This window comes from Vanellus vanellus (assembly GCF_965231255.1).
Source record: "Vanellus vanellus genome assembly, chromosome: 23".
Lineage (NCBI taxonomy): Eukaryota > Metazoa > Chordata > Aves > Charadriiformes > Charadriidae > Vanellus > Vanellus vanellus.
This window is the reverse complement of record NC_138928.1, coordinates 260,814-287,465: the sequence shown is the minus strand read 5'-3', so window position 1 is coordinate 287,465 and position 26,652 is coordinate 260,814. Positions and strand designations below refer to the sequence as shown.

The 26,652-nt window shown below is 54.9% G+C and overlaps 1 protein-coding gene across 10 annotated transcripts in view; it reads right to left on the bottom strand.

Annotated features, from left to right (window-relative positions):
- CACNA1S (calcium voltage-gated channel subunit alpha1 S) overlaps positions 1 to 26,652 on the bottom strand; it is a 48,290-nt gene that overhangs the window by 11,604 nt on the left and 10,034 nt on the right. For 8 of the 10 annotated variants that reach the window (XR_014269980.1, XR_014269981.1, XR_014269982.1 and 5 more), the window contains exons 3-30: positions 22,882 to 22,968; positions 22,353 to 22,492; positions 21,653 to 21,786; positions 20,902 to 21,054; positions 20,425 to 20,630; positions 19,717 to 19,820; positions 18,357 to 18,505; positions 17,267 to 17,348; positions 16,576 to 16,736; positions 15,630 to 15,855; positions 14,854 to 15,061; positions 14,407 to 14,527; positions 13,821 to 13,935; positions 13,600 to 13,693; positions 12,719 to 12,788; positions 12,359 to 12,491; positions 11,943 to 12,072; positions 11,144 to 11,203; positions 10,418 to 10,524; positions 9,924 to 10,011; positions 9,554 to 9,661; positions 8,652 to 8,704; positions 8,233 to 8,379; positions 7,758 to 7,959; positions 6,180 to 6,338; positions 5,731 to 5,841; positions 5,149 to 5,232; positions 1,641 to 1,697 (exon numbers count right to left, since the gene is read on the bottom strand). Coding sequence is in view for 5 of the 10 variants with exons in the window: in XM_082494402.1 (XP_082350528.1) it covers positions 1,641 to 1,697; positions 5,149 to 5,232; positions 5,731 to 5,841; positions 6,180 to 6,338; positions 7,758 to 7,959; positions 8,233 to 8,379; positions 8,652 to 8,704; positions 9,554 to 9,661; positions 9,924 to 10,011; positions 10,418 to 10,524; positions 11,144 to 11,203; positions 11,943 to 12,072; positions 12,359 to 12,491; positions 12,719 to 12,788; positions 13,600 to 13,693; positions 13,821 to 13,935; positions 14,407 to 14,527; positions 14,854 to 15,061; positions 15,630 to 15,855; positions 16,576 to 16,736; positions 17,267 to 17,348; positions 18,357 to 18,505; positions 19,717 to 19,820; positions 20,425 to 20,630; positions 20,902 to 21,054; positions 21,653 to 21,786; positions 22,353 to 22,492; positions 22,882 to 22,968 (3,489 nt within the window). In the remaining 5 variants the exon portion in view is untranslated. The remainder of the gene's footprint in view (positions 1 to 1,640; positions 1,698 to 5,148; positions 5,233 to 5,730; positions 5,842 to 6,179; positions 6,339 to 7,757; positions 7,960 to 8,232; positions 8,380 to 8,651; positions 8,705 to 9,553; positions 9,662 to 9,923; positions 10,012 to 10,417; positions 10,525 to 11,143; positions 11,204 to 11,942; positions 12,073 to 12,358; positions 12,492 to 12,718; positions 12,789 to 13,599; positions 13,694 to 13,820; positions 13,936 to 14,406; positions 14,528 to 14,853; positions 15,062 to 15,629; positions 15,856 to 16,575; positions 16,737 to 17,266; positions 17,349 to 18,356; positions 18,506 to 19,716; positions 19,821 to 20,424; positions 20,631 to 20,901; positions 21,055 to 21,652; positions 21,787 to 22,352; positions 22,493 to 22,881; positions 22,969 to 26,652) is intronic. The other 2 variants (XM_082494403.1, XM_082494406.1) reach the window with 2 other exon arrangements.

Below are 26,652 nucleotides of genomic sequence, written 5' to 3'. Positions count from 1 at the left end.
AACGCAGGCTGGGAGAGCCGTGCTGTTTGCTGCGTGCCAGACAGGGCCACCCAAGGACAGGCTCAGGTCCCTCCAGGCTCTTGCCCAGCACATACCATATGGGATGCTCCCACCTCAGGGCCTATTTGTAAGGCACCAGGGACACGAAGGGTTAATGATGGCTGTTTAAGCACAGAAGGATAGGCTTGAGAAGGTCCTAGCAGGGCTTTCATGGACCAAAGGAGCCGTTCAGGCAGGGTGACTCTGGGGAGGATGCTGCCCAGTGTCACTCCTACCTGCAGCGATGCTTACTCTCTTGGAGTGGCTGCAGGCCTCTCCTTGGAGGGGCAAACAGCCATGTCCCAGGGCTGGGGACTCCTGGGTTTGGCGCAGAATGGGCAGGCAGGAGGGGAGCCAACAGGCACAGCTCCTGGGCTCAAAGGGCCAGCTTTTTCTGGGAGCACCTGTGACACTGGCAGTTGGAGATGCTGGGAGCCCTGTCACCCAATTCCTTAGTTGCTCCAGCATCGCACAGCCTCAGCCCCAGCCACTGCCACCAGGAAACATGAGCAGACTCTCCTGGCCTCTACCAGGCGCTGATCCTTCCTGACTCCATTGCCACTTGGGATGCTTTTCCCACTGCCCTCTTGGCCTCCCAGACCTTTACTGCTGCCACCATCCAGCCCTCCCACTCCCAGCTATTTCAGGACCACAAAGCCTAGCTGTAAACATCACTCCCCAGAAGCTACGTCTTCCCCAGTCTGGCATTTCTGAGTTCCCAAGGCTGCACTGGAAAACACCGTCTCCTCTCCCCACTCCTCTTTCTTTTGCCTTTCGCTCTCCTAGTTCCTAGCACCTGCCCAGGGAGCACAGTGGTCAGGAACATTTCATCAGCTCCCATGCACCATGTCCCCACCAGTGCCCAGCAAAGGCCAGCTTGCCCTCTGTGGTTCCCAGCACCAGGTCCCTGGGACCCCTGGGAAGAGGTTCCAGTGCGTGGGACCCTGCAGCCAGCCTCTCCCCATTTTCAGAGCTCCTACAGGAGCTCCTATGGGTCAACCCAGGGCACCTGTACCCCACTGCACCCCCATGGTGGTCTCAGCTACCAGCCCAGGACTGGGCCCACTCAGCCCCCCTGCACATCAGGCCAGCAGCCATGGGACACAGCCAGCTCCCTAGGGGAAGGCATGGTGCAAGAGTTGCCCCTCTAGCCAGTTCTCCAGCTAAGTGTCAGAGGCTCCATTTGCACATGCAAATCGCTTCAGGCCTTACACAGACAGGTTGATGGTCAGAAGAACCAAGGCCAACTGTCCTGCTCTCAACATCAAGGGACACCTTTGTTAGATGCTCTGCTCAGGTCAGGTATTGCAGTGCTGGGAGGTGGGATGGTGGAGGGCAGGGCTGGGCCAGCAGATCGACCCAGGAGGGCTGGGGATGGGCCAGCACATCTCAGGGTGGGAAGTGGTGTATGTGTGTGGTGTGTCTCGCCTCCCAAGTCCCTCTCAGCATGGGGAGAGCTAGACCCTGGAGAGAGCAGCTGGGTCTGGTGTGTCTTCGTGACATGCAGGACACATGCAAACACTGGCCGCAGGCAGGCTGGCATGGCCATGGGCAGCGAAGGGGAGAGGGGCACACTGCAAGCACATGCAGCTGATATTTACAATGCCATCACAGCCTCCGCCGAGGCAGTACAATCCACCACTGGATGCAAGAACAGTCTGTCAAGAAAATAAGAGAGTCAGCAGAAGTGAGGCAAGAATGAGAGAGAAGGAAGGATGGGTGGTTGCAGAAGCAAAAGAAGACACAGACACAGAAGAAGGATTAAGACGGAGATTGGGGGAAAAGGAGGAGCACAGGGGAAGGGCAGGCAGAGATCCACTGTCACTCAGGCTCACGGACAAGACAACGTGACTTTTAAGGGGCAGGGGCAGCAGATGGATAGGCAGGGAAACACACTTACCCACTTCTGTGCCCCATTGCATCTCACCTGCTGTGACACATATGTCTGGGGCAGGGTATGGCCCAGGAAATCGGCCAAACGTGTAATTTTGCTGCCTCCCATGGACACCCCCAGGTCAGGCCCAGGGCTGTGGCAGATGGGATCTGGAGGTAAGGTGACCAGCTCAAACCAGCCCACGTCTCCTCTGCAGCAAGCTGGGCTGCTCTCAGCACAGCTGCTTGGACACCAAGACGAAACTGATGCAGGTTTGCTGGCAGAGAGCAAGACTGGTAGTCCCAATGTGTAAGTAGGAGGCAAACCACTGCCTGGCACCATTCACGCCCTAACCAAGAGGCAGGAACTGCTGGTCTGCATGCACATCAGCACACACAGGGTACACACGTTCACACATAGAGGAGTGCTCACTCAAACACCCACCCCCCCACACACGCACACAATCCCTTGAGGCTCCTCAAAGCTGGCTGGAGACACACTCCCCTGCAGAGAGCTCGGGACACTCTGTGGCAGGGGCACTCCTTCCCAGCACAGACACCAACACCTGACCCTTGGTGGGGTGGCCCAGCCCCAGCACCCTCTGCACAAAGCAGGTTTGTTCCTGGGGACCCAGCCAGCCACTGCAGGAGGCTTTGGGTAGGCTGGCAGGTTTGGCCCTTGCAAAGGGGCTGAGCTTCCAGGGCAGGCAGAGCAGGAGTGACATAGCAGCACGGACACTGCCAGCCCCCTACACTTCAGAGCTTGGGGTAGCACTGACAGAGGGGCCCCCATCCCTACTTCCCTCTTGCCCCAGATCCCTCAATACCCCCTGTGGTCTGGGGGAACTCAACAACCGAATAGCTGCGAGGGTCTGGCTAGCAGAGGGCTCCTGACAGCACAACCCTCCCCACTGCCTCACCCTGACAGCCACACACAGAGACATGAGGAAGGAGAAAAGAGCCAGAATAGAAAGAGAGGAGGAGAGGACAGACTTTGCAAACCAGAGTCGCGTGTGCGGGTTCCACCCAGAATGGCTCGGCTGCTGCGAGGTGTCACCCACCGCTCCTGTACCATGGTGCAGGCTTGTTTCGTGAAAGCCACCCTCCTGAAAACACTGCAGCCCCCAAGGTCTGCCTGCACCGGCACAGTGATCTATGGGGGGTGAAGTGGTTGGAAACAACTCCTGGGGATCAGAGGTAACAGACACACCTTGCACTGATCTCTCAGCAGGGAGGAGACTTAGTGGAAGGGGAGGTGAGGTTGCCCCTCCACCTCCTAATCCTAATCCCCCTGCACATCACCAGATGGCTGGGAAAAGATCGGTGACACTTGGAAGAGATGTGGGCTGGATGGAGAAGAAAGCACATAGAGGAAGGGTGGGGCAGCTATGAGGGGCTCTGCTCTCAGGAGGGGACACAGATGGTCACAAGAGCATGAGACTGGCCAGAACAGGACTGCCTGTGACAGAGGTCCCTGAAGAGCCTGGAGGCCTGGGAGGTGAAACTGGCGCTCTTAGTGCCCCAGCACCCAGACCTGGGGAACAGGACCAGGGAAGCTCAGGCCATATAGGACTATTCTTGAAATCCTGCCTGGCCTTCCGCACAGCACTGCCACTGCCAACAGTGTTGTGGCACACAGAGCACAGCACCTCAGTGAGTCCCTGCCAGCCCAACCAGGGCACTGGACTCCTTCGGATGCCTGTGACCTGTGTCCCTGGACATCCCCACAGACCCATGGCTGAGCACAACAGTACCTTAGCATCTGTGCCAACAGACCTGGTCTCTCGCTCCACAGGGACTGCAAATCTCTGCCCAGTGCAGGGCCTTGAGCACCCTTCAAACTTCATTCCCGAGTGACAACAGGATGGGGAAAGAGGTAGCACACTAGGAAATGATACCCTGCCAGCAATGGGAAACCAGGTGACAGGTGCAGAGAGCTGGCGGGACAAGGCTGGGGTCCTGGAGGACATGGTGATGGATGAATGCTGCTGGCACTGGCATGAAGTCTGGGAGCTCATCAAGGCTGAGAAGCCCAGAGGCTAGACAGCAGTATCGACCTGCAGGGCTGTGCAGGGAGGAGCATGTTGCTGTCACAGGGGAGGAAGGTGGATGGTTTTGCTCATCCCAGCTCTGTGAGGCCTGGACCACCCTCCAGACAAGAAAGTGACCACCACCAAGGGTCCCTAAACACCTTCTCCTCCCCAGCACAGAGAACAGCTGAAGGGTTGCAGTGGCAGCAGCTCTGCCAGATACCACCCTGCAGTGCACCGGAGCTGGCAAGCCCTGCTCCCAAAAGGAGATGGCATGCAAAGTCACTAGAGAGGGTTAATCTATAATCTACCTGATCCTACAGGTGCTTCTGGAGTTACCATCAGATCTGCTAAATGCAGCACACAATCTCCTAGTGCAGAGGAGCATTTTCAGTGCTAGACATGGGGTGTGGATGTCCCAGTGCTATGAAAGGCAGTGGCATGCTGGCTTCCTAGCACTGCTCTGAAAATGCTCCCAGCAGAGCGCTTACCATATAGCCACTGCCCGCAGCCACCCAGCCACACAGTTTATATGGTGTAGAGCTTCTGAAATAGTGTATAGAGTACACATATGCACACATATACAGTCAGTATGTGTATATGTATGGATCGCTGTATAAAGGGACACACACAAAGCAAATGCCTTGAAATTTGAGGGGTCTTACCCTCCCCGGCATGGCACAGCAGTGTCCTGTGGGTGCAGGGAGCTGTGGGAACCCTTTTTCTTCCCACCTGCACTGATCTGAGGTTGGATGTGTGGGTGACTGCCTGTCCAGGCATGTGCACGGGGTGTGTTAGGGTGAGTGGGGCAGGGGCTGGCACGCGTCCTGCTGCTTATGGTCCAGTCATGAGTGAGCAGCCTCTTTTCCACAGGATCCCAGTGCCTACAGATTCAGGGGAAGGGAGGTGCCAGTGTGATATGTCAGCCAGCTGGGGATGGTCCCCTACTTTTTAACAGTGCTTTAAGGGCCACAGGGCCATGTCTGTGATCTCCATGCACTCATGCCATGGACCAATCCTGGCTTCTCCCTCCTCAGAACCAAGCAGAGCAAGGGAAGGAGGAGAGGACACCAATACTTTGCAGAGCTGGACACCACACCAGCATCCTTGTCTCACCCCAGGGCAGGCACTATGGCACAGGCTCAGGCGGGTGCCATCAGCGGTGCTCTGCAGGGATGCCCTCGTGCCCAAGAAGCCTGACACTTACATCAATCTCGCTGAGGATGACATCAATGATGCTGCCAATCACTATGAGGAAGTCGAAGACATTCCAGGGGTCCCCGAAGTAGCCCTGCCAGGGAAGAGCCATAGAAGAGGAGTGAACATACAAGGGTCAAGTTAAGGAGGAGGTAGTTGCAGAAGCCCAGAGATAGGAGTGCTGGAAGGATCATCAGTGACCTCTGGCACCTCAGGGAGAACAAGAGGAAGGGATGGTGGTCAGACCTGGTACCCTCTGGACAATTGTTTGGTCCTGTCTTGCAATGTTGTGAAATGAGGAGGGTGGATCGAGGTGGCTAGAGCTATGACCCCACCAGTGACAAATGACTCTGAAGATGAAAACTGCATTGGGTTGGATTTGGCTAGCAAGGGTAGCCCTGACAAAAAGTAGTCCTTCCAGAAACTCACAGGTCCTGTTATGGGGGTCCCCAAGGGTCACACAAGGGGAAGTTCTCTGGAGTTGCAGACCTGGGGGTGCTTGTATTGGAGAGATGCCAAATGCGGGGTAAATGGACCCCCCTGGCCTGTCCCAAGGCCCTCTCCTGCTCTCCAGACCATGCTCTCGTCTCACCTTGGCTTTAAAGGCCATAAGCTTGAGGATCATCTCCAGGGTGAAGAGGATGGTGAAGGCCACGTTGAGGATGTCTGAGATATGGTTCATTTCTGCAGACTGGTTGTAATGCTGAGGAGAAGGCAGGAGCAGCTGTTTTAGCTCATGGCAGGTCCAGCCTCTGTTGCGAGCTGCGGTGTGTGCTGGATGCAGACCCCCCTTCCACAGACCTATGGCTCAGCAATGGTCATCAAAAAGGAAATTTGCTCCCTGCAGCCCCTTCTGTGGGGTCCCCACATCCATCCAGTCCCACTTTGCCCCTATCCCCAAAGGTACTGAACACACACCATGACCTTTGTTGTGTAGGAAAGACCTCCCCAGAAGGTCTCTGGGAAGTGGTAGGGCTGAGCTAGCCTGCCCTCTGCCATGGACTCCCTTCCACCACCTGCAGTGGGCAGTGTGCCCCTTACCTGCATGCCTAGGCAGATGGTGTTCAGCAGGATCAGGAAGAACATGAGGTACTCAAAGTAGGAGGAGGTGACCACATACCAGATCTGGTACTGGTAGGGGTTCTTAGGGATGTAGCGCCGCAATGGGCGAGCCTTCAGCGCATACTGCACACACTGGCGCTGGGGAGAGAAGGGCAGGTGTGATCCCACAGAGGGGCACAAGGCAGTACCAGGGGCAGAGGCACAGAGTCAACAGAGTCAACACCACTAGCAACACTACATATCCCCACAGACACAAGTTGGATCCCCCCTTTTTCTCTCAGCCCAGTGATATGGGTCAGGGACAGAGACGGTTCAAGTACCTGCTGTGCTTTCTGCAAATACACCCCCAGAGCACCCACATGGGACCAAGTGTCCAAAGCCACCGCTTGCCTCCAGAGATTGCCGTGCTGCCTTTGTGATGATCCCTCCAGTCCTGAGTTTGCCTGGTTGTCATGGCACTTTCCCAGGGTCTCTCAGGACTGGCCAAGAGTAGCCTGAAGACCTCACATGAACCAGGGATGAAGGGGGCACTGAGTTTTCTCTCTGCACCTGGGAGGTGCTGAGCAGGCCCTTCCCTACCCAGCTGGCTGGGGCCATCTCTGTTGGGTTCATGTGCAGCTCACATCACCCCCAGCACCCTCAGCTCAAGGTGCCCATGCTGCCTCTGCTCAGCACACGAGCATGCCAGCACCTCCTCGCATTCAGCAGGCATCCCTGTCTAAACTGTCATCCCCAGCACTTGCTACTTCCTCTGCCGATGCCAGTCTTGCTTCTGCTACTTTCAACCTCGATGCCCCCAGACAGAATCACAGCATGACAGCATCACAGAAGGGTCAATAGCGGAAGGTGCCTCTGGAGATGGTCTAGTCAAAGTTCCCTGCCCAAAGCAGGGCTAGCTACAGCATGTTGCCCAGGACTGTGTCCAGTTGGGTTTTGAATACCTCCAAAGATGGAGACTTCACAGCTTCTCTGGGCAACCTGTGTTTTACCACTCTCACCATAAAAAAGGGGTTTTTCATGTTTAAATAGAATTTCTTGTTTTCTTCAGGTTGTGCCCCTTGCCTTTTGCCCTGCTCCACCTTCTTTACGCCCTCCCATTAGGTACTTATACACATAAGTAGGATCCCTATGAGCCTTCTCTTCTCAGCACCAAGCAGAGTCAGCTCAGCACCAAGCAGAGTCAGCTCTCAGCCTCTCCAGACCCTCAATGATCTCAGTGGCCCTTTGCTGGACTCACTCCAGAATATCCATGTCACTTTTGTACTGGGGAGTCCAAAACTGGCTCCAGCTGGCCTCCGCTCTAGCTCAGTCTGGGCATCCCACCTGCATCAGAAGGCCCACTCCCTGGTTCTGGACCACTTTACCCTTCCCTTGGAAGGTTTGCAATGTACCAGGCACGTGTCCAGCTGACCCTGCGCCAGCAGCAAACAGACCCAGGGCAGGTTCAACTCATCTGCACCAGCAGTGCCACCACCGAGGCTGGCTCCAAATCAGCCAGCCCCAGCAGTGCTAGATGCAGGGCTGGTCCACCTTGCCTTGTCCCAGCAGTCCCATTACCTGGTTCTTGTCCAGCTCACAGTTCTTGTACTCGCTCTCCCCCTGCTCCTGGAAGGTGACAATGACAAAGCCCACAAAGATATTCATCATGAAGAAGGCAATGAGGATGATGTAGATGATGAAAAACATTGCAATCTCCACCCGGTAGTTGTAGATAGGGCCTGTATCCTCAGCATTAGTGTCAATGGCCATGTATAGCAGCCTACAGGAGGAAAAGCGAGGCAACAAAGATCCTAATTAGGAGGGAAAGACTGTCTCTCCTCTTGAAGGTTACAGAGAGCTCTGGGGACAAGCCAAATCCAACAATGGTGGGACAGGGCTGCTGGGATGACCTTGTCAGCTCCATAGCCACTGCCAGGATGGCTAGCCCTGCTCCTCAGCCTGGGCAGCTCTTCTTTCTTTACCAGCTGGCAGCAGTGATCTGCTCCCAGCACAGACCTGTCCCTCAGCAGGCCGTGCACACAGCCAGACTCACTCTGGCCAGCCCTCAAAGGTGGAGACAGTGAAAAGTGACATCATGGCTGAGAAGACGTTGTCGAAGTGGAAGTTGCTGTGCAACCAGACACGCTCTTGTAGCTCAATCTGCGTGGGGTCCCCGTCCACGTAGTTGATGAAATGGCCCCTGCAGCAGAAGGGATGTGGTGCTCACTGGGCAGGCCCCTCCTCAGCCCACCCGCTGTGGTGCTGGCCCAGGTCTCGTTGGTCCCTGGGAGGGGATGATGTCCCTGTGCTTGTTTCTGATTTATGGTAGGGTGAGGAAGAACAGCACAAGACCTAAGCCCCACTTTTCGGATGCAATATCCCCATGCAGAAACACAAGTGGCCCCCACCACACCCCCCTCCTCCCCTCCCTGGCTACTGCCCTGCTGGGGCTGAGCTCCAAAGAGCTCTTACCTGCACTCCTTCTCTGTCATCTTGGATGGATCTGTGCATCTATAGAACTTGCCCTGCATTTAACAGAGATCAGGAGAGGCTGTGACTTCAGAAGCCCTGGGGAGCTTTGACTTTTTCACAGCACACAGTCAGTTCCCACCCTGCCTCTGTGCTGACTCTGGCCCCTGTCTCACACCCCAGCTGGCTTCCCCACTCTGCATGTCAACGCAACCCAGTTCACAGGGTCTTTCAGGAGCCATGGCAGACCCTGGGGTCAATCCCAGGGTGATCCAAGTAAATGTTGCCTAGTGATGGGAATAAATCTTCCTGGGTCCTGAGCTGAGACCTATCGAGCTCATCCTATCTGGGAGCCAACTATTTGGAAAACAGGGAAGAAAGCAGTAACCATAGAATCAACTAAAAGTAAAGGTATGCTGACAGGTCTGCTAAACCTGCAGGGTGTCCTAAAAGCTCTCCCCATGTCAGCTGGGAATTTAAGCTCTATTGTTGGAACAAAGCTGAGCTCAGCCAGGGCCAACTCTGCCTTGGAGCAACCCAGGCTCAGACAGCAAGAGTAGTGCTGTGAAAAAGGAAACACTTTGCATCCAAAGCGCAGAGGAAGTCAGAAGCACTTGCTGCCTTAGAAAGGGAAAACCGAGGCACTAAGTGGGGTGAGGCAGATGACCCCTTTACATATGCTGTCTGGACCTGACAGTATCCTGGGTGTTCTCTGCCCTCCTCCCACTGCAGGCTATTCTGCTGGGACGCCTGATGCAGGCAGGTCTTCTTGCAGAGCACAGAGAGTATGGCCTGTGCTGACCTCAACACTGGGAGACACCATCCCCAAGCGCTATGACTAGAAGAACCTGTCCAGGATGTGCCTGAGCAAATTATCTCTCCTGACCATCTGAGACACCTCTCACCTTGAAGAGCTGGACCCCGATGCAGGCAAACATGAACTGCAGCAGTGTCGTGACGACCACAATGTTACCGATAGTCTTGATGGCCACGAACACACACTGGACCACGTGCTGTGGAGGTTGAGGACAGAGCACACATGAGCATGTCTGGTAAGAACCTGCTGCATGTCCCACAGCCTCTCACTGCAGGGATGGGCCGCAGGGACAGTGGGAGCCTACTGAGAGCAGTGGGAAGGGGCCGACCCCTTCCACAGACAGGGAGGGAGAATTGGGTTCCTGGCCCCGCAAACCTCACAGGGCATGCTGCCTGCCACAAAACGTCCCATCAGGACTGCCATGGGATGAGGACCCCCAGCCCCAGCCTCTCTCCTACCTTTAGCCCCTTTGCCCGGTTAATGGCTCGCAGAGGCCTCAGCACCCTCAGTACCCGCAGGATCTTCACCACTGAGATGGCGCTGGACCTGGGAAGGAAGGCAGAGCTGAGACGGAGCCATTCCCCTGCCCAGGCCAGCCTGGCACAGCCCCAGCAAGCAGCCAGGGATGAGGGGCAAGGGATGGCAGAGACACACGGGTGTCACTAAGCCATCATCACCTCACGTAAGGCCAGGGGACACGGGCAGCTGGAGACAGCAGCTCCGCATTGAATTCCTTCCCAGCTCTTTGACACTCAAGGAGTTTGCCTCCCTGCCTCCCAGTTGTCCACGCTCTGTCCTCCTAAGCATGACTTTATGGACACTAACACCCGGGCTCATGCCCTGCCCTCGGGCTGCTCGCTCCTTCTCCATCCAGCAGAGAGCCGCAGCAGCCCAACTGCCCTGCCAGGCTAAACCTGCCAGCGCCCACCCCGCAAAACATAGAGGTGCTTACTCAATTCCCATGGAGATGAGGGAGACAGCAACCACCAGCAAGTCGAGGATATTGAAAGAGTTCCTGCAGAAGGAGCCTTTGTGCAGGAAAGCACCATAGGCTGTCATCTGGGGAGCAGAAGGAGTTGGGAGAGGGGTCAGGCAGGGCTCGAGGACACAGTCCCTCCACAGCCCTGCGGTGAACGAGGCATGGGGGGCTTCTCATGGCTCCATGGCCTGGGGACCCTCTCCTGCTCAGACCTCTACCTCTGCAGCCAGGCAGGAAGCTGACTTTGGCTGGCAATCCTCTGTACTGTACGGGCTGGAGACAGAACGCTTCCCAGCCATTTAGCAAAGGAAAGAGGAGAAGAATAAGGAGACTTGGAGTGGGAGCAACATGCAGCTGCTGCTTGGATTGATGTTTTACTCCATAGATTTCTATTGCTTTCTCAAGTTTTTCTTGAGGGCATGTCAGAATGACAAAGCTGGTGCCATGGCCCATCTGCCCCCGTGTCCCAGCACAGTCGGCTCGGCTGCTTGACCTCACTGGAGGGGACGTGTGGCCCCTGGGGCAGGTCATGCGCCACCTGGACTGCTTGAACTCTGGGAATGTGAGGATTAGCCGGCAGCACCTCCTCACTGGGACCTCAAGCTTGTGCCCAAAGAGCATGAGTGCCCATGGCCAGAAGGGTCTAGACCCATGTCTGGGTCATGACCATGGCCAGGACCACAGGGCAGAGGGACTCACCTTCAAGACGATTTCGACTGTGAAGACAGAGGTGAAACCAATGTCAAAGTATCCGAGAATCTGGGGACAGAAGCATCAGAACTGGATGAGATTTGGGTGACACGGGAAATGCTCCAGTGTGTTCACACATCCTGGCACTGTGGTTTTGCTGTCCTCTCTGTGGACTGGAGAGCCCATCTAGCTCAATGGAGTCTGTTAACTCAACGCCAAGAAAACTCTCAAACTCCCCTCAGCTTTGCTGATTTTCCCCAGTGCATGATCCAACCTGTAGCCTGGGACCAAGGTCTCAGTTTCCAAGTGAGACTTTACCTGATTCACCTGAAAGCATCTGATCTCCAAAAGCACTGAGCGCCCTGGGAAGCTGTCTCAGGTGAGAGCCCCCCAGTCCCTGCCAGACACCAGACGGCTGCAGACCTATTTGTGCCTCATGTGGCTAGACCTGCAGCTACCCCTGCTCCATGCCAGCAGGATTTCAGAGTGCTGCATGTATCTGTGGTCCGGTTTGCCGCCTCACGGGCTGTCCCTATCCCCAGTAAGCCACCACAGGCTTGAATCAAGCACATCCTGTCAGGTGGATCTCTTCATCCAGAAGTAAACTGAGACACGGAGCAGTAAAATCTTGTCCCAGCTGTCCCCTGAATGGAAAACACAACCAGACTCTCTTCCCAGAGGCAAGGACAAAATGACAACTGCCTGCCCAGGCACAGCATTTGGCAAGCAAGTCTCTGCTTACTGGGGAGCTGGGGCTCTCCATGAGGTCTCCCTACCTCATCCCAACCCTCCACAGCCATATGGGCACCTGGTTGCGGAAGGACTCGGCCCGGATGGGATCCTCGGCTGCCAGTGAGATGCTGCTGAGCAGAATGAAGAGCAGGATGAAGTTGGTGAACCAGGTGGCGTTGACAATTCTGTGGCACAGCATCCGAAATCTGCCAGGGACAGAAATGGCATGAGATGCTGTGAGAGGCCAGAGGGACATCAGATAATGCCATGGGAGCCTGGAAGAGGTTTATGGCTGAACCTTGAGGACAGGAAGGCCCCAGGCATGAAGGGATGTCTGTGCCAGTCCTTCCACAGAGAAGACTTTTCCCAGCAAGTTGGCTCCCTTCAGAGCTGGCTGTTATGCAGAAGTAGGACCCCATTGGGAAGGGTCAGTGCCAGAGGTACCCAGGCCAGGCCTGGCTCCACAAGGCAGGGAGAAGGGTCAGTGCCTACTTGTTGGTTGGGCTGAAGATGAAGAAGGAGCTGGCTTCAGGCATCGGCACAGCCTTCTCTTTCAGCTGTAGCTCTGCGAGGGGACGTGGCCGAGGACTCAGGGGGATTTCAGGCTCATCTTCCTCATCGTCACCTGCATGATAGTCACAAGGAGGGAGAAGGAAAAAATCACCCAGAGAGAGAGACAGAATGTGACCTTATGGACAATCCTCTGATCCTGATTGGGCATCTGTGCCAGAAGGACCTCAGTACCCTGAAGCTGGTGGAGGATCCTTTGCTCCTCACACAGCCTGGGTTCTGGCACCATCCCTCTGCAGCGCCTCCCCATCTTTCCTGCTGCCCTGCCAGCACAAGTCTTACCTGGGAAGTCTGCAGAAGGGTAGGGGTCTTTGATCTCATTGACGTTGGATTCAAATTCATCCACTTTTAACTGAAACAAGGGAGAGAGAGAGAGAGAAGGACATGCAGCTGCATATGCCAGTATTGCTGCCAAATGTTGCATGTTGGCCAGACCCTATCATCTTGGAAACCATCTGGGGCAAGCAGTGTCTCTGCATTTGCTTCGTACAGCACCAAGTACATGGAGCCCTGGCCCAGGATGGAGCAGGGTGAGGGGAAACACTTCAGGGATGCTGCAATCTGAGCAAAGAACAATACCAAGAGGATAGGACAGGGGACTGCGTGCTGGGCAAGAGTCTGGGGCCATACCCATGGGTGGAAAAAGACACGGGATGACTCCTGGGTGAGTTCCCATGGGGTATCTCTGGGAATTGGATAGCAAAGCAGCTGCTGGCCAGATGTTTATAAGAAGCAGCTCGGCACACAGTCAGCACAGCTGAACAGAGAGGTTTGCATACAGGGGGTGCTGGTGTGGACATAAAGGAGGTGTGGACATAAGGATGCTGCTGACCTCCTCTGCTCCATACTAGTGTGTACTGTATGGGCTGGAGACAAAATGCTTCCCGGCCATTCAGCAAAGCCTGTCTCAACCACTGACAACTGGCTGTGGCCAAGGAAATTAATCTGAGGATACCCAGCAATGGACCTGTTTCACCAGGCAACATGTCCTGCGTGTGCCCAGAGAGGCCCCATCACCAGAGGCTGCTAAGGCAAGGAGTGATTCTGGCCCAGAAGAGTCCAGACCCAGGCTGGCTCCAAGCCTTTGTCAGTCCTGACTGGTGGGAGGAGGAGCCTGGTCCCTCATCAGGAGCTCCCCAGGGCCCAGCCCCACCAGCACTGACCTTGGCTGTTGTGGGAATCCCTTCTCCCTTCGCTTTCTGCTCAAGCTTCTTTGCCAGCATCTGCTTCTCATCTTCAGACTTCTCTGGGTAACCTCTGAGCGGGGAGGGGAGAGAAGGAACTGAACTCTGGGCAGAGGCATGGGTGATGCCATTCTGACCCCTCACACCAAAACACCTGGTTTGGGAGCTCCCACTGCCGCACTCAGGACTGCAGCACTCACCTGGACATCTTCCGCCGCTTGCGTTCCTCTGCTTTGGCCTTCTGGGCTAAGGTCAGGCTCTCAGCCTCGGCCAGGTTATCAACTGCGATGGCCAGGAAGACATTGAGGAGGATATCTGGAAGGACAGTGCTAAGGATATGAACTTGGTTCTTGTTTGGAGGATGTGGCAAGAGCTGCCTCTGGTGTCCAGGATGCCCCGAGAAACCTTCCTGGAGTTGAGCCCTTGAGATAACCCTGGCTGGTGATTCCTAACTCCGCACCTATCCTTGTGAGTACTGAGCTCTGGGTTGACTGCCCTTTCTCTGCCTTAGCTCAGTCCATCCAGCTTAGTCTTGTTACTGCATTGACTGATGGCTGAATCTACGCCTCCCGGTCATCCTGACCTGCCCCGTAGCATGCTTTCCTCCAGACTCCAGCCCCCAGCCCCCACCACTGCAAGCCCTGAAGCCTGTGGTTTGTTCCCCTGCTGTTCAGAATGGAAAAGCTTAAGGAAAGCACTGAAAACCTTAAGGAATCAGTCCTGCATAGCTGATGCTATGGGACTGGGTACAGGAAGCCTGGGCCTGGCTTCGCAGGCAGAGGATACAGTTCCCACAAACAAAGAGGATGATGAAGTAGATGCAGACCAGCATGCCAGGAAAGGACGGGCCCCCGTAGGCCATGATCCCATCGTACATGATTGAATTCCAGTCCTCTCCAGTCAGGATCTGGGAGCACAGCAGAAGTAGAGACTCAAGACCAGAGAGTAGAGCATGGCAGAACCCCACAGCTCCATCCTGCCCTCCTGGCTCCAGCCCCAAACCCTCACAGCCCCTACAGCCCCATGGCCAGACCCCACCTCCCTGCTCAACCCTGAACATGCACTACTGCTCGTGACCCCAGTCGCATTCCCTGCTTCTGCCTCAAAGCCACATCACCTCCCACAAACCCACATCTCACTGAGCCCCAGCTCTTGCCAGGAGACCCACGGCACAGGTGAGACTCCTCGCACCCTGTTCTCCAGTCCCCTGCTGCCCTTCCCACAGCCCCATACCTGGAAGACACTGATGAGCGCCTGGGGGAAGTTGTCGAATGTGCTGCGTCGCACTTCCATGTCCTCAAAGTCAAACTTGCCCCCAAAAAGCTGCATGCCCAGCAGTGCAAAGACGATGATGAAGAGGAAGAGGAGGAGGAGCAGGGAGGCAATGGAGCGGACCGAGTTGAGCAGGGAGGCCACGAGGTTGCTCAGGGATGTCCAGTACCTGGGGAGAGGAGAGGAGAGACAGGAGTGTGCGGGAGGTGGAGGAGTGGGGAAGGTTGTGGGCAGGACCAGGCAGGCACAGGGAACAGACCACCGGGCCCTGGGGCATGTGCCAGCAGCCCAACAAGGGGGGTTCTGAACCAGTACCACTCACAGGCTGGGCACTGGGACCACTCCAGGCAGTCCCCAGGAGGTGGAAACGAAGCTCTAGGTGTGGTGTCCCAGGCAAGACACCCTGCTGCCTGCACAGGGCACCAGCAGGCAGGATGGGGAAGGGGGAGGAACACACAGCGGGTGGGTACCAGAAAGAGAAGCCAGGAGTTCTGGCCCACAGCACCCCCATTTATAACACCCCAGAACCCAGAGCGAGGGAGGGACCCCAGTAGACTTCCAGCAAGCCCTGCTGTGTCCTACTCGCCACTACCAGACCATCTTCTGGGGACAGAAATCCCCAGCTTGGCCTTGTTCCTCTATCCAGAAGCTACCAGCTCTGCTCATGCTGCAGCCCTCCCCAGGGACAAGGCCAGTGATGCCTGGGGACCATGAGCCCACAGAGCTCCCTCCCCAACCTGGTGATCTTGAAGATGCGGAGGAGCCGGATGCAACGCAGCACAGAGATGCCCAGGGGTGACAAGGTGCCAAGCTCCACTAGGATGGTCTCCAGGATCCCCGCACACACCACGAAGCAGTCAAAGCGGTTGAAGAGTGACATGAAGTACTGGCGCAGGCCCAGCGCGTACATCTTCAGCAGCATCTCAGCCACAAAGAGTGCTAGCAGCACCCGGTTGGCATTGTCTGGGGTGGGAGATCCAGCCCATCAGAGCAGGGACCTCTTAATCTCAGCATGGCACAGCAGGAAGGGCAGGAGGGCAGTGCTGACCACCTCCCTCCTCTGCCCACCACTGAGTGCTGAGCTGTACCTGCAGCAAAGGCTGTTTTTCAGGGAGCACACAGGACAGGAAGATGAGGAGAAGGGTAATGCGCAACTGTGCACTTGTACGTGTGAGAGTGTGGCCGAACTGTCTATGCAGTGCATGCACACTGCGATCTGTGTGTTGGTGTACATGTAGCTGAGCTGTGTACACGCAATGCATAGCTATACCCTGTGTGTCTGTGTGTTTGTGTGTGGAGGGGTGCAGGTAGTGTGACTGCATGGATAAGTGTGTGTGGCTGTACTGTATGAGTGCATGCAATGTGCGTTTGTGTGCACTATGTGTGTACAGCTGTATAAATGTATACACTCTATGTGTGTTCATCATGCAAAGCCTTGTTCCTAAGAATATATACGCTGTGCGTGTATAACTGTATACACTATGCATGTCCAATGTGCAGGTGTGTGAGTGCAGTGGGGATGATGTACACACACTGGTGTGCTGACTGTGTTTGTGTGCATGAGCAAGTGTGCATGTGTCTAACAGCCCCTGTGCCATGCCAGTGTGGCTATGCATGGCACAGTAAGAGTTCATACGTGTATCCAGGGCAGCAGGGTGTCCTGGGCCCTCCCTTTTTGCTCACCTTGCACCTGTGTCAGCCATTCTGGCTGGAAGTGGTGCTCAGAGGCGATGGAGAGGGTGTTCAGTGCCACCAGCAGGATGACAAGCCAGTAGAAGAACCTGGACTTCACCACATCCCGGCACCTCCTACGAAACATTCGGTTCCAACGCCTCCACTGACGGCTGGAGAGATAGCCAAAGGGTCAGCAGAGTGGGCCAGCAGGTCCTGCCCAGCCCAGGGCTGTGCCTGCAGACCTCAGAGCAAAGCCACCCCTGCTCCCTTCTCCAGGGGCCTTCCCTGAAAAGGGCTGAGGAACATAACCCTCCCTCTGGCACTTGATGCATTCACCCAGGCACTGCAGTTCATTCACACAACCACCTCCTGGCTCCTTTTTGGCCTACAGTCACCTCTGGTTGACTGCTACAGGCCCAGCTCCTAAATCACAAGACATGCTGCATGGGCCAGGAGAGGATGCTCGGAGCCTGGTCCCAAAGCAAAGAGGTTGTTCACCTTGATGTGGCTTTTTGCCAGTACCAGAGCAAAATTCCATTTGCTGCCCACAATGTTTGCATCTCCTCCTGAGCACACAGTCCCTGGGTCTTCCCCATAAACCCATGGCTGGCAAGGAAGCCTGGCCCAGCCTGGCCAGCAAGCGAGAGACTGGGCAAGTGCACATGCAGAGCAGCAGATGGTTCAACCAGTGCATACTTACAAGTAGAGAATCCACTTGTTCATGCCCTCAATTTCATACAAGCTCTCTGTCTCTGACCCTCCTTCATCCGATGGCATCATACCTAAGGAGGAAATGACATCCCAGGCTTTCCTTGGAGCCCTTGGGAAGAACACATGGGAGGGAACTTCTCCCAGGAACACATCAGGAAGAGCTTCCCCATCAGAAGTGAAATCAAAACATTCAGTCCCAGGTAGACAGCAGCAAGAGTTTGGCCAGAAGGTTTTGAGTGTCAGGTGCGAACCAAGTAGGAGGCACCAGGAACACCTGCCCTGCAGCAAGAGCAGTAGGAACCCAGAGCAGCAGCCTGAAGAGACAGCAGTGTGGACGTAGGCTCCTCAGTGCCAGACACTCCCAGCATGGAGAAAACTGGGGTCAGTTGTGATCTGAGCAAATGCTGAACAACAGGAGGTTTGTAAAAGCACTGGCCACAGGTGTGGAAGAGGCATTTTGTCTTTCCCACTGTTTCCCAAGGCTTTTTGCACACACGCATCACTCAGCTTGAGGCATCAAAAGTTACTTCACTAGGCAGGGTGGCAAAGCAGCAGCTCAGTGGCAGAGCTCCCCAGGCCTTGCTAAGACTTTGGCTAGGTGCCTGTATATTTACCTCCTTCCCTAAGCCCTTTCTAATCCCTTAAAATTGTCAAGAAATGGCAAGAAATTCATGCATCTGTTAATGTGCAAGCTAGTAAGCCCACGCTCTGGCCCTGCACACAAAAGTGCACATGCTCCTCATGGCTTCTCATAGCCATTCCAAGTACATTTTGCTAAAGGAGACCTAGGCCTTGCTAGTAGTTTGCAAATATTAAATACAGTGGTCGAGGTGGAGATTTAGCACGAGAGCCAAGTTATTGCTAGTTGGGGTCAGATTCAATAAAATGATTCAGGAAAAAAAAAAAGAGAGAGAGGAAGGAAACTGCTCTGCAGAAGTCAAAGCGTTTTGTTTCATATGTTTTCAAGCAAAATGAGTCTTTGTGACTTCTCCCAAGGTCTCTACCCTGCCCCTCTGGGATGGTCAGTGTTAGTAACTCAACTCTCACACTAATGGTCTTTGACCAAGCAGAGCTGGTACCTTCTCCCCTGGTCCGGTCACTGTCCATGACTTCAGCGTGGGTGATCCAGTCCATGTAGCCCTTCAGGTCCTCCTCCAGCTGCTGCTTCTCCCGCAGCTTCTGAAATGTGCCCCGCGACTTGGCCTTCTCACGCTCTTTGGTGAACTCACTGGGACAAGGCAAGCATCAGAGTGAGACTCAGTAGGGAGACAGCGTGGAGGTCAGGTACCAGAGCCCTGTGCCAGGTCAGTCCTTGCAGAAAGAGAAAAGCCTGAAACACCCTACCACCTAGTGCTACCACTAGATTGCTCTTTCTTGGCCCCGTTCCATGATGCAAGATCATGGGGGACCATCACCTGATGGCAGGCAGGGTTTCTTCCCCATCGCTGGCTGCTCTTTAGGAACTCCTTGCTGCCGGATGCTGTGGTTGGACAGGCCAACTACCGCTAGACATAGGAGGCTGTGGGAGTTCTCCAGCCCTGCTGAGGATTAGAGCAAGCATGGTCTCACCCATCTGGGGGGCAGAAAGCTGCCCCAAGCTCTCCACCCTGTGAGCTAATAGAGAAAATGAGCGTGATCCACTTGCACACACCAGATTGAAACATACAGAAAAGACCCTGAGCCTACACAGAACTGAGGAGAAAGGCCCCCCTCACTCCCCAGGACAACATATGCTTCCCAGCGACAAAATGGGGATGCTGGCACCTCACCACAGTGACGCGTAGTAGGTTGAGCGTTGTGCCAGAGATATTTTGTGCATAGCGGCTTTAACTGCACTACTATGGAAATTAGCACTAATTGAGTCATTTGGTTAGGAACATTGTAACCAGACTGATGATAGTGCATTGTTGTATTTGGATGAGACTTAATTAAATAACAATTCTCTTGGATCCCTTGCATTCATATCAAAGGTGTTTTCCTTAGGTTGGCCGTAAGGAAATCGTGTGTGCTCCCAACAGGATGGCAGCGCTCTGGAAGTCAGAAGGAGTGTCTCTACTCACAGCCATGGGGTAAGGACTGCTGCTTTGAGCTCCCTGCTTAACTTCTTTTACTGTGAGTGCTGGCAGACCACACTACAAACACCTAATAGTGTGTTCCATGGCTGTGTTTGCTGACAGCTGCTTGTGATACAGGGAAAAGATTTCTGTGCTAGGTGTTGAGCTAAAACCTCAGACAGTCATGGACACTACTACAAAAAGTAACTTAAGGCTCAGGGTTTTTAAGCATGCAAAAAAAAAAAAAAAAAGGGAGGGGAATGGGAGAGGAAAAGAAACAGAGACTTCCAGTATTTCTTCCTGTACAGTTAAAATCAGCCAATGTCCACCCTCTGATCGGACTCACTGATCTGCTGGCAAAAAGAAAGGCCAGGGTGGCACTTACCCACTGAGCACCCCCAGCACCAGGTTGAGAACAAAGAAAGAGCCAAGCAAGATAAGGCTGACGAAGTAGATCCAAGGCCACTCATTCCCAATGGCATCATTTACCTGGCAAGGAGGGAAGCAGATGAAGTATCTGGAACACACTGTCTGCTGTCTCCTCTTAGGGCCCTCCCAACAGCCTCTGGGAACTTTGCCCCCTCTAAAATGAGTGCTTGGGATAGTAGCAGATAGATAAAACTGATTCTGAGCCCCGGCTCCTTATGAATCTGCATTTGGTTTTAGCAGAGGTAAAGCCAGACCCAAGCATTTTGGGAGGGGATTTAAACATCCACCCCATGCCTAAGCCTCAGCAAGACAGTCTCCCAAGGACTGCAAAGCATGGGGTTTTGCTGGAGAAGCATCCATCAGCCAGCCAGTGCTGTGCCCAGCCTGTACACCTTCACAAAGGTGGGAGCTGGAGCACCCTTCTGTCTACTTGGAGAGCAAGGACGGCTTGGGCAGTGCCTGCAGAGATGCAGAAGACATGCCTGGTGCACTATGGGGTGTGCATCACAGTATGAAGCTTGGTGGGGGCAAGAAGTCTTTCACTGGTGGAGAGACCTAGGCCTGCTATGGGGTCCTGTGTCCTGGAGGGAATTCCCTGATGTGAGGCAGGACCAGCAGTCACCTCTGCTGAGCTGGGCACAAGGCCCAAGCTGCTGGAGCCTACCCAGTAGAGGACTTCGGTCCAGCCCTCCATGGTGATGCACTGATAGACAGTCAGCATGGCAAAGCCAAAGTTATCGAAGTGAGTGATGCCGTCGTTAGGTCCCGGCCAGCCGCTTCGGCACTCAGTGCCATTGATGGTACAGTGTCGCCCGTGGCCAGAGCTGGTGCATGGGGCTGGCTTCTCTAATGCCACCGTGGCAATCACATCTGAGGGGGAAAGCCGTGGTGTGAGCACTACGTCAGGCTAAGTGGAGCAGGTCCCAGCACCTCCCAGCCTCCTGCAGAAGCCTTTCCCCTTTCGCCACCTCCTCCTACCATCACCAAGCTGTGTGCTGTAGCAAACATCCTTTGGTCCTGCCACACTCCCAGGCCTGACACTGGCAAGACCAGACTTTCTGCTACCCACAGAAGCTCTGTAGTCCCCACAGCAGCCACAGAGAAACATCTCTGCCATATCACCCCCCTGCCACAGCCCCACCTGTCCCAAGGTAGTAGCAGGTCTTGTGCATCTTGCCCTTGAAGAGCTCTTGCCCAACAATGGCATAGATGATGATCATGAAGAGGACCAGCAGGGCGATGTGGAGCAGGGGCACCATGGCCTTGATAATGGAGTTCAGGACGACCTGAAGGCCTGCACCAAGGAGAAGGGAGAGGAGGTCAGCCACTTCCTAAACAGCTTTGGGTGCACGTTGCATTCCTGCCATCCCCTCTGACAAGCAGCCTCTGAAATGCCCCATGCCAAAGGAAGAAACAGACAGGCGGTTTGGGACTGAAATCTCTGAAGCAAGAAATCCTTTCTCTACCCACCCTGTGAGCATGTGGAAGACCCCAGCAGTGCCAGGCACCTAGGCAGTGCTGGAGGTTGCTTCATGCCCCTTCATTTGTTCTGTTGCTCTCATCCTGGCTGTATTCATGAGTTATGAGAGAAGGAGAGCCCTGCCCTGAGAAACTAGAGTGAGGTCCCGGCCCCTTTCACATTGGCCATACAAAGGTGCTGACACTGAGCCACGGAGGGAACTACATGTGTGGCAACCTGCAGATCCCCAGTGTTGACAACAGCAAGCTGTAGGGATGAGCAAGAACCTGTGGCTCCTCCACACCCGCCTTGTGGCTGGGCATGACCTAGCAGCAACAAGAAACCTGCCCCATGGCCCCCACCCTCGCCAGGCACAGGGAGGGGTTCAATCCACCCACCATCCCTTCACGCTAGCATGGCACCCAGCACCCACTCGGCACTCCGGACACCAGGCGCAAGGGCCTCAGCACACGAAACGCTCGCAGAGCCTTCACGTCGAAGCCGCCTTTTCCCCCTGAAGTCCCTCCCTGCTTCGCATTGACCTGCTCCAGCGTCATGGTGATAAGCCTGAAAGAGCCAGGGCACAGAGCAGGGAAGAAAGGGGAACAGCAGAAGGAAGGACAGGGAGAAAGAGAAGGGCATGAGGACAGAGACCAAGAAATCTGTCAGTGTTCTGCAGGCAGGAAAGCGAGGGACGGGACTCTGCCAGCCACACTCAGCCTGACCCAGGGAAGAGCTCTTGGCTAAGTCCAACTCCTGGGTGCAGTTGTGGCTGGGCAATCCTCCATGGGGTGCCACCTGCACTGCTGAGCAGCCGGGGGCCCTCCCACCCCTTGGTGCCCCATGGACCCTATCCCTGTGTGCCAAACCCTGGAGGATCCCATGCAACTTCCATTCTCCAGGGCAAGGAGACCTAAGAGCCGTTAAGGAGTCAGACGGGAAGAAACAGGAGTTAGAGAGGTTCCCAGGGGATGTCAGGGCATGAATAAGGGGCCCATGGGAGACGGCCATGAACTAAGTCTAGGACTTGCCCCCAAACCCACTGCAGTCACTAGAAAAATCAGTGTAGATGATGGGCTATGGACCAGGCCTGGCACAAGCTGAGCACCAGTAGCTTCCCCTCCTTGCATTACCCTAGGGACACGATGGAGAAGTCGAGCACATTCCAGCCGTTTCGGAGATAGGCATCCGTATGGAAAAGAAACCCGTAGGCAATTATCTTGAGCATTGCCTCAATGGCAAAGAAGATCAGGAAGGCGTATTCAATCTTCTCCTGGGGATTGGAAAGGCAAGCAAAAGAGGATGCTCCATTAGCGCAGACTGTCACCTCCCTTGGCATCACCACCATGCACAGCTCTTCCCCACATGTTTCTGGATCAGCCCCTGCTGCCAACCCATCTGTGATCTCCCATGCACACCAGGCAGCACTGTGGCTACCCTGGGATGGAAGGGGTGACATGCTGAGCCACCACATGCCACTCTCTGGCCTGCAGCATGATCCCCTGCATCCCTTCAATGGCACACTGCCAGGACCATGTCCCTGGGCTACAGATATCTGTTCTTACAAACCTTGCTGGCAAAGCCACCACTTCCCAACCCAGCACCCAAAGCTGCCTGGCCCAGGGCACTGCACATCTCTGGTTCTCCTCCCTGCTGTCTCACCCTCTCATTCTCCCATAGCCTTCCTCCCGCAGGTAGAACTGATTCCTTCTCCTCATCCTCTCCAGCTGAGGGCTTCCTGGATCTGTCCTGGAGACACCACACAGTCACCATGGGACAAGCCAGCTGCATTGGGGCTCCCCTTGTGCCCTGGGCTTCCAGGGAAGTGAGGCTTTGGGCTCAAGACCTCCTGCCTAATGCCAGATATCTGCCTGGCAGAGTGAGCTGCTAGAAACTGGCCTGGGGGCTCTGCTGGGCAGAGGCGTTGCACCCACTCCCAGGCAGGACCTGGCACCCCAGTGCAGGGGCTCAGCACAGCTCTGCAGCCGTGGGGCCCAGAATAGCTCGTCTTCCCCCGGAGCGTGGCCAAGAGCTGCCTGTGCCCACCTGGTTCTGCCTGTCACTGTGATCACCGCCCTTGCTGCTGATGGCCCTTTCCAGACTGGCATTAAAATCCCTCTGAAGCAGCCATATGGACAGGGCTATTTATATTTCTGGTTTTCCATGGCTCCTCTCCTCCATTTGCACCCCATGAAGGGCAAGGAGCATCCCTGCTTGGGTTCTGCAGGGAATTGCACCCAGAATGGCAGAAACATCTCTCTGAGACAAAACTGAGAGCAGGAGACACAAACAGGGGAAGGCTGCAGTGCTGCGAGCACACCTTCCTCCCAGGGCCCCTCTGGCTTGCCAAATGGAAAATGCTGTCTATTTAAGAAACCAGGGTCAGGGCTCAGACAGAAGCATTGCTTGCTCAATTACCACGTTCAAAAGCAGTGGCCATGCCAAGTGTCCCTGTTTGATTGTCACCCGTACAAATGCCAGTTCCTTGTTGGATCTGAGGGCAGCAATGGTAAGAGCAGAGACCTAAGCATTGCAATTATTGGTGTTATCAGGGCTCTGTCTTCAAGCTTGTAGCTAAGGCAACTCAACGCCACTCACCTTGTCCCCTTATCAGTGACAGATTTCCCCTAGACTGTCCCCAAAAGCCTGTCCTTGCAAACCATGACATGTAAATACAACTATCGTGAGGATCATTTCAGGTACGGAGGGACTGCACAGCTGCACCAGCAGCCAGCGATGTGGTGGGGTATCTCCCCTGCTGCCAGTGGAGGAGCAATGGGGGAGCCTGATGCAAGCTACAGGAGCCTTGTGGCTGCCAGGCCCAGGCTGGTGAGTGTCAGGATCCAGCCTGGAGCCCCAGCACTGCAAAAGCTAATTCCTCTCCCTGCTTCATCCAGCAGTAGAGAATCAGGCTCCAGGCTCTCTGACTAGCAGGGGTCTCCCTCTAAAAACCCCTTGCCCAGAATGAAAAGGTGACCTTGGAGGTCCCTTTGAGAAGCCCAAACCAGATGAATGGTGCTTTGGCCAGCTCCAATGGTACTTGCCCCCCATGTACAGCCAGTGAGCAGCAAAGCACAAATCTGGGCCAAGGGAGACCCATCAGGCAGCCCTCTGCGACCTGGCTACATTCCCTCCATCCTGGGAAAGGCAGTAGTTGCAAATTTCATTACAGTACCGGCTCACTGTTGTGCTTTGCAGACCCAGCAACACACACTGAGCTGGGTCATCCTGATCTGCTGCTGTAACCCCTCTAGTACAAGCAAAAGTCTTGGCATGGCCAGTATGAAGATTCTCTGCAGCAATCCATCAGTGCTGGCTGGAGGGATCCATCGTCACCTGTCCTACAACTGTGGGTCCAATTCCCCTGTCTTATCTGGCTGTAAACTGTGGGCAAGTGCTGATGTTAGCAAAGTAAGAGCAGAGCAAGAGAAGTCAGGCCTCTGTCTATGAAAACATCTCACAAGCATCTTTGTCAGTAGGCCAAGGTGGGACAGGTCAAGGCAAACTCTGGATTCTACAAGCAGTAGGTGTAGCTGCAGGACACATATTGGCAATGAAACTCAGGTGGCCACAAAGCAATGTCCCAAGCCAGGGCAAACTTACTGCTGTCTCCAGATACCAGCAGAAAGAAGCTCAGGGTTGTTTTGTCCCAGCAGACTTTATACCAGGTCAAGCACCACATGTCCTGCACCTGCTGCAGACCCCACTTCATGTGCCTGGGCAGATTTCAGAAAAAATCAGCCACGTACTTCCCCCCAGCTCTTGGTGCTGCCCATGTTGCACGTCAGCACAGAGACCATACCACCCACGATTCATGTGGCCACCCTGTGCCTGTGCCATGAGGAGACACAGCAGACCCTGCAAGCCAGGCACACACCGTGCACAGGCACAACTCCGCTGACTTCACTGAAGCCCTGGGCCAGTTTCTAGCAGCTGAGGATGCACTCTGTGCCACCACCCCCACTGTCCCCTTATCACCCCCAGAATCCAGAGCTGGGAGCTCCCCACGGTGGGAAGCTACTTAGGGAAGGATGGCAGGGCTGCCTGGCAGAGCTGGGATTGGGTATATGAAGAGCTTGGCCGTCAAAAAGCCCCTATAAAAAGATGCAGGTCTTCATAACACACTGGGCTGCTACACACACACATGCTTCAACCATGTTAGGGGACAGAGTCACCTGGCCTGTGGGTGCTGAATGAGCCACAGAGCAGCAGGAATAATGGCGTGAACCACGCTGGTGCACTGCAGTGTGAGACAGCTCCAGCCTGCTCAGCCATGTCAGCTCCCAGCCCCTACACAGGGCTCTCCAGGATAAGCCCCAGCTCCACGTCCCTGGTATCTCCTCCCAGGCCAAAGTGGGGAATAGAGGGTGAGGATACAGTGTGACCATAACATGGCCAAATAGCTACCCCTGCTTCCCAGCAGAAGACATCTGCATGCAGCAGGACTCACAGCACTCACACTCCTCCCTGACCCATCCAAACTGTCCTCAGCCTCCTGCCCTCTTCCGTCCCCTCTGTTCCTGCTCCTGTCCTGCACCATCTGCCCCTGCACCTCCCCTAGAGCCTCTCAGTCCCAGTGAGGCCCTGCTCCCCTTTCCCCTTGCAGCTCCAGCCCCCATCACCTCTGCTGTCTCACACTGCCCTTCACTGCTAGCCTGAGGGTGGCCCTTGGCAGTTGTCATAGGTCACAGGAGGTTTGAGGCTGGCAGGGATCTCTGGAGGTAGCCTGGTCCAAGCCCTCACTGCTTAAAGCAGGGCCAGCTCACAGCAGGTTGCTCAGAAATTTGTCCACACAGGTTTTGAATGTCTCCAAAGAGTCCAAAACCCCTCTGGGCAACTTGTACCAGTGTTTGACCACCCTCCCCAATAAAAGCGTTTTTAATATGTGCACCAATGGGTTGACCAGGATGCATGTGTGGACTGCCAGGACACTCAGGGCAGGTAGCTGAGCTCCTGAAGTCTTTCATAATGGCTTTTTAAACAGAAAACACTCATAAGGGCATTCTCCAGAGGTCTGCAGCAACTGTGTTTTGCAAAACAAAGTAGCTCTGTCTTTCTCCCTTTCCCCTGAATGTAGATGAGACAAGCCCTGCAGATGTGAGAGGGAGAAGGCAACAGGACAGCTAATGAATGTATGAGAACACAGTTACGGCATTCTCATAGGCTCCTCCCCTTCCTTTGGAAATCCAGATAAAAATGAGGGCTGGAGAAGAGGAAGGCACATGGTGGGAAACCCTGGTACCTGTCACAGGAAGGGCACAGTGGAAGGCAGGCAGGCCCCTTGGGTCTGCTGTGAACCATGTCCGGGAAGAGACATTGAGAGAAACATTTCTGCTTTTCACAGTGGCAGGGGGAGCACTTGGGATGGGCAGATGTGCAGGAAAGAATTTGGGAGAGCTTTTGAATCGTTTGCACAAATTTTGTAGAGCAGGC